Here is a 6,173-nt window from a genome sequence, read left to right on the forward strand (position 1 = left end):
TAAATCTTAGAAAGAAAGAAAGAAAAAAAGAAAGAGAGAAAGAAAGAGAGAGAGAGAGAGAGAGAGAGAGAGAGAGAGAGAGAGAGAGAGAGAGAGAAGAAAGAAAGAAAGAAAGAAAGAAAGAAAGAAAGAAAGAAAGAAAGAAAGAAAGAAAGAAAGAAAGCCACAGGAAAGCCCCTGAGGAATATACTTGACCTGCACACAAAAGTATCTGGAAGAGTTTCAGAGTCTGAGACACCCTTAGTCTGACGTGTTTCACCCTGTCCCACCCAGATCTGTCACACTTCGGGGTCCCTGCTCTTCCCTTCTTGGATCCAACTTTGGGAGCCCTTTAAAGTTCCCATTGAGGGCCTCCCTGGCAAGGGTTTAAGAGGCAACCTATGAAACTAATGGCAGCCACTGCAGCAAGAGTTCGATCCCAGGCCAGGGAGCAACCCACATGGTGCAGCAGACCTCTCCTGTCTCGCCCTCTGCTCCCCTCAGCAGTGTATTTCAGTCAGTCTGCCCGTTCTGTTCCCCACTCTGTCTCTGCTGAATCCTCTCACCCCTCACACCTCTGGCCTGTGCCCTGTTCTTGTATGCATAAATAAATAAGTCTTTAACAAATAATAATAATAATAATAAATTTCCCATTGAGGTTGGTCTGCCAAAGCCATTGAGATTTTCCATGTTCGTCACTCCCCCAGACCTGGGGACCAGAAAGAAAGGGAACATTGGACTGATGTCGACCCATTTCATTTATCCCCTCCCTGGGCTCTCCTCAGCTTCTGCTGTGGAGCAGAGCATAAGGCAATTTAAGCAGAACCTAGAGGCCTGGGTCAGGCTGTGCTGGAATGGTGAGGGAAATTCGATCAACTGGAGGATCAGTCCTCCCCACAAGACTAGTGCTTTGCGAAGAGTGGAGTGATGTCACATAGGCACTGCTGAGATCACAGAAGCTTCCCTCTGTTCCCCTTTCTCTTATATAGTCTTTCCAGCCAGCTGACTCCCACTTATCTGCACACACATATAAAGGTTAAGAGGGGTCAGACACCATCCAGACACCTTTAGGTATCTAAAAGTGGTGGTGGGGTGATTATTCGGTATGAAGCACCCACACTAGTCTCTCTGTGCTGGGAACGGTGGGTGGATGGAGTGAGGAGGAAGAAGGGAGAGAGCAACAGGGAAGAGAGGGCTTGGTTCCATTGCTGATTCTGGTTTTGTCTTAACCCCCATCCTTCTCACTCCTTAGTCCTCCTTTCCCCTCCTCCCTCACCCCCAAGTCTCCCCCCCTACTGTCCTCCTCCACCTCCTGTTGACCATGGCATCAGAAGCAGTTAAAACATTCCAGCGGTTTGCCGTTTTCGGAGACTCGTCAAGCAGTGGCAATGAAATGAACAACAAGAACTTCTCCAAGTTGTGCAAAGACTGTGGCATCATGGATGGCAAGATGGTCACCTCCACTGATGTGGACATTGTATTCAGCAAAGTCAAGTGAGGGATGAAAGATGGGAGAAGGGGTGGTGAGAAAACAGGGTTGTGAGACACAGAAGTGCTCATGTGGGCGACGTCTGCAGGGGGTCTCCTGGGCCCCTGGCACCAAGTGATCACCTGTCCTCAAGACACACAGTGTCAAGAGGCCAGGTCTGGGGAAGGGAAGGGCTGGGCACTGGAAGGTAGAGTTCATGTTCTAGAGTTCCTGGATTTCTATCTCACCACCAGGGCCAAAAATGCGCGGACCATCACATTTCAGCAGTTCCAGGAGGCAATGAAGGAACTGGGCCAGAAGCGGTTTAAGGGGAAAAACCCAGATGAAGCCCTGGAGGAAATTTACAAACTCATGGAGGGCAAGGACCCCGCTACCAGTGGTGTCACTGTGAGTGACCTCCTTCATCCCTAAACCCCTGCAGCTCCTCCTACAACCCTCCGACACCCCTAACCCCTCCCTCCAGGGAGACAAGACAGAAAGTGTCTGGTGCACAGTTGGTTTGGGAACAGACTTAGAGATCATCTAGTCATTTCAGAGATGAGGAAACTGTGGCCTAGATTCCAGACAAGGAACCTGGAAGTGACTTGTCAAAGGTCCAAAAGTATCTTTTTTTTTGTTTTTCAAAGATTTATTTATGTATTTATACATACAAGCATTGGGTACAGTCAGAGGTGCGGGAGGGTGAGAGAATTCACCAGAGCCAGAGCGGAGAGTAGAACAGAGAGAGTGACGAAGTACACTGCTGGGGGGAGCAGTGGGCGGCAGGAGAGGTCTGTGTGCCATGTGGGACCCTCGCCTGGTGGCCGGGGAGCAGCCGGGGATCGAACCGGTGCTGCAGAGGCTGCAGGCAGCTTCACAACCCAGCGCTCAACCGCTGCGCCACCAGGGAGGCCCCCAAAAGTATCTTAATAGTGAAATTTAGTTCATTCTAAGTCTCCAGTACCCAAGCCAGGCAACTAGGGCCTGATGGCTGTGGAGGGTCATCATTTCCCCCCACACCCCTCCCCCCCACGCCCCGGCCTCCTGATTTAATATAAGCTTGAATCTCTGACTTCCTGCCTCCCGCTCACCCTTTGGTCCTTCTCTGCCCCATCTGCTAAAATCTAGAGTTCAAGTAAGGCCTTCCCAGCAGGAGGGACCCTGCTGTGGGGTCCAGAGTTGAAGTTATCTGGCTGCAGCCTAGTCAGACAAACTCCTCTGGAAGCAGGAAAACCCACATGGACCCCACTCATTCCCGTACAGCAGAGACTGCTGCTTCCTCCTGAGTGGGCGGCTCTTGTCACAGTCCCTGCCCACAGTTACATCTGGGCCCTAAGAAAGCAGCGTCGCGCCAAGGGTAGAACAGGAGTTCTGAGCACTAGCCAGAGCAAAGGCCATCTTTAGAGGAGGGGCGGGACGGTCTAGGGGAAGGAAGCGCTCATCCAGTGTGCTCTGCCTTGCAGAAAGCCACCACCGTGGGCGGAGTAAGACGGCTGACAGACACCAGCAAGTACACCGGCACCCACAAGGAGCGCTTTGATGAGAGTGGCAAGGGCAAAGGCCTGGCTGGACGGGAAGATGTGACTGACAAGTCAGGTTATGTGAGTGGCTACAAGGGTGCTGGCACCTATGATAAGAAGACTGACAAGTAAGGAGTAGTCTCATCTTAGCCTCTCAAGCGTGATCCTTGTCTTTAACATCAGAGAGCTTGGGGGACAATAAACATCTGTGTGTGGAGCAGCTAATGGGCTCTGACTTCTACAGGGTTAGGGACAGATGGGCCCATAGGGAGGGGAAGCCACAGAGTCAAGTTTCTAGCTCTATACCCTTTACCCTACTTAGCCCCAAAGCATTACATTAGCATTCTCCCTTCAACAACTGCTTCTAGGGGGGCCTCCCCTGTGGCGCAGCGGTTGAGCGCTGGGTTGCGAAGCTGCCCGCAGCCTCTGCGGCGCTGGTTCGATCCCCGGCTGCTCCCCGGCCACCAGAGGAGGGTCCCAGATGGCGCGCAGACCTCTCCTGCCGCCCGCTGCTCCCCTCAGCAGTGTACTTCGGTCCTTCTGCCTGCTCTGTTCCCCGCTCTGGCTCTGGTGAATTCTCTCACCCTCCCGTGCTTCTGACTGTACCCAGTGCATGTATAAACAAAACAAACAAACAAATAAATAAATAAATAAAGCATGCCTCTATTAAAAAAAAAAAAAAGAGGGCCTCCCCGGTGGCACAGTGGTTGAGTGCTGGGTTGCAAAGCTGCCCGCGGCCTCTGCGGCGCTGGTTCGATCCCCGGCTGCTCCCCGGCCACCAGAGGAGGGTCCCAGATGGCGCGCAGACCTCTCCTGCCGCCCGCTGCTCCCCTCAGCAGTGTTCTTCAGTCCTTCTGCCTGCTCTGCTCCCTGCTCTGGCTCTGGTGAATTCTCTCACCCTCTCGCGCTTCTGACTGTACCCAGTGCTTGTATAAACAAAACAAACAAATTAAATAAATAAAAACATGCCTCTATTAAATAAATAAATGTTAAAAAAAACAAGTATTTAAAAAAAAAAAGAAACGTTAAAAAAAAAAAACTGCTTCTAGGAACAGGGCTAAAGAGCATATTTGCAGATGCGAGATGAACCAACCAGATGTGGAGGCAAAGGTGTTTGTTACGTGTGGTATCCACCCCCTCTACCTCCCAAAAGGGAGTAGCAACTCCCAATTTGATATAATGTGACTCAGATACCACCAACTAGACCCTGTACCTTCCTGCTCTGTTGCAATGCAGGTTTTGTTGGGGTACAGTAGAAACCAGCTCAGGGTGAACCAAGGACCTACTTAGCCTGACTCCTGTTATGAGTTTGTTCTCGAGCCAAGGAAAAGGGAAAATCCATTTGCAGAATCCACCCAGCTACCTTCATCATGGTCCACTTGCTCAGAAGATCGTATGGACGGCTAGGGGTAGCCCAGGGAGGCGGCCAGAATGGGCGGCCTCCAGAACTCTGTGAATAAGAGCTCCAGTGCATTGAAGGAAAAGGAATGAAATCAGAACTGACTCTGATGTGCTTTTGATTTTTAATTTTGACATGATTATAAATTCACAAAAAGATGCAAAAACAGTACAGAAGGATCCGTGTACCTTTCACCCAATTTCCAATGGTTATGTCCTACAAAACTCAGATGTGGTTTTAAATTTTCTCCAACTACCCACCTCACCCCTGCCTTGTTAGTGGAAACTCCTCGAGTTGGGGGTTTGTCAGGAGGAGCCTTAGGAAAGGAAAGAGGAGAGGAATAGGTCAGAGAAGTTCTAGCTTGACATTCCAGAGGGCCAAAGTGAGAAAGATGAAAGGTCAGAGAGAAGAGGACAGGTGACTACAGAAGCCTGGGGTGTGGGGGAGACATGGCCCTGGGCTCCAGATAGCAGGAGGGCAGCCAGGACAGCTTACATGAAGAGAAAATCAATGATTTCATAGAAAGGAGCAGACTGGGAATTGAAAGGGTTGCAGGGAGGCGAGGCTGAAATGAGCAGAAGGGAGTCAGGGAGGTTCTTCTGGCCAGAGACACCCACCGTGTTGGTGAGTGAGTGGAGGGAGCTGTAGGGTAAATGGGGAAGACTGGACAGGAAAGGCTGGTGGGGGTGGGGAGCTGAGACACTAAGCAGGGTGCCTGTTGCCATGGTGTGAGCTGAGGCTCTGGGCCTCCATCCAGGATTCAGAATCTGGCCCTGTCGATGGACAGTCACTGCCAACTGGACACAGTCAGCTTCTTGGGTGGGTAAGACTGTCTGTGGAAGAGGGAGGGAGGGGGTAGAGGACAGGGAGGTAAACAAGTTGGAAAGAGCCTAGAAGACAGTAAAACTCTGCATGGCGACCAAGGTTCTGGACGTTTCTCCTACCTTCCTGGTCTGGGAAGGGAATTGCCTGCCTCTGAAGTAAGGGAGGCAGGCTTGAGCCAAGAATCAGAGTTTAGTGGGAGAGGCTGGTCTGTGGTGGCAGTAGGGAGTGGTTTAGAATGCTAACCTCCCTTAAAGGGTACCAAAGATACCTATGGGTTCAGCCTCATCCTTTGCAGAACAGAGCAGGCAAAGCCTCTGGTTGGATAGGGAGGTATTGTAGTTGCAGCTGGCGGGCTGCTCGTTGGTCACAGAGCAGGTTGTGACTGGAAAGGATTCCTGGGTGAATATACAAAATGCATTGTAATTCTCACAGAAGCTGTCACTGTGCTTGCACAATGGCCGGATGTCTTTCCAAGGAGCATGTATCCAATAATGAACCTTTGGGCAAAACCAGCTTTGCATTGTACCCCGTACATAGGACATCAGAATATTACAGTAGGCTTTGCTATTCTTCAGGTTTTCCACTCTGGGATAGTCGATGTTTAAGGCACGGAAGTTCTTAACAGCTTTCCGCATATTGATGTCCATGACCAGAGTTGGCCCTAGAACAAGCTGGAGGGACAGGATCCAGGCCACCACTGGTGTCATTCCTCCTGCTGGTAGAGTGTTTGGAGGCAGAGGTGAGCCTAGAGTGACCATCTGTCCCTCCGGGAGACTCTAGTGTCCACCCAGCCTTCCCTGTGTGTCCTCCCCCACACTCTAAAAGCTGAACTGTGTCTATCTCAGAGAGCATCCAGCCCAAGTTTTCATGTCCAGAGAGAAAACACGCTCCCAAGTTCCCCTAGCCATGCCCCCCATTCCCTTGGTCCACCACGGGGTCTCAGCTTCATTCAGTCCACAAGCTGCAATAGTTACAGATAGGA

General features: G+C 51.0%; 2 protein-coding genes across 2 annotated transcripts; one reads left to right on the forward strand and one right to left on the reverse strand.

Annotated features, from left to right (window-relative positions):
• Positions 1 to 1,237: 1,237 nt before the first annotated feature.
• Positions 1,238 to 3,099, forward strand: TPPP2 (tubulin polymerization promoting protein family member 2; the record flags this gene model as incomplete). The annotated part of the gene is made up of 3 exons (XM_084240228.1): positions 1,238 to 1,473; positions 1,702 to 1,855; positions 2,911 to 3,099. Exons 1-3 carry the CDS (start codon positions 1,301 to 1,303, stop codon positions 3,097 to 3,099), a joined length of 516 nt encoding a protein of 171 aa, XP_084096354.1. The 5' UTR covers positions 1,238 to 1,300.
• Positions 3,100 to 5,439: 2,340 nt separating this feature from the next.
• On the reverse strand, positions 5,440 to 5,898 carry RNASE13 (ribonuclease A family member 13 (inactive); the record flags this gene model as incomplete). The annotated part of the gene is made up of 1 exon (XM_084240229.1): positions 5,440 to 5,898. The coding sequence occupies one exon, from the start codon at positions 5,896 to 5,898 to the stop codon at positions 5,440 to 5,442; it is 459 nt and encodes a 152-aa protein (XP_084096355.1).
• Positions 5,899 to 6,173: the final 275 nt, after the last annotated feature.

This window comes from Talpa europaea (assembly GCF_964194135.1).
Source record: "Talpa europaea genome assembly, chromosome: 8".
NCBI lineage: Eukaryota > Metazoa > Chordata > Mammalia > Eulipotyphla > Talpidae > Talpa > Talpa europaea.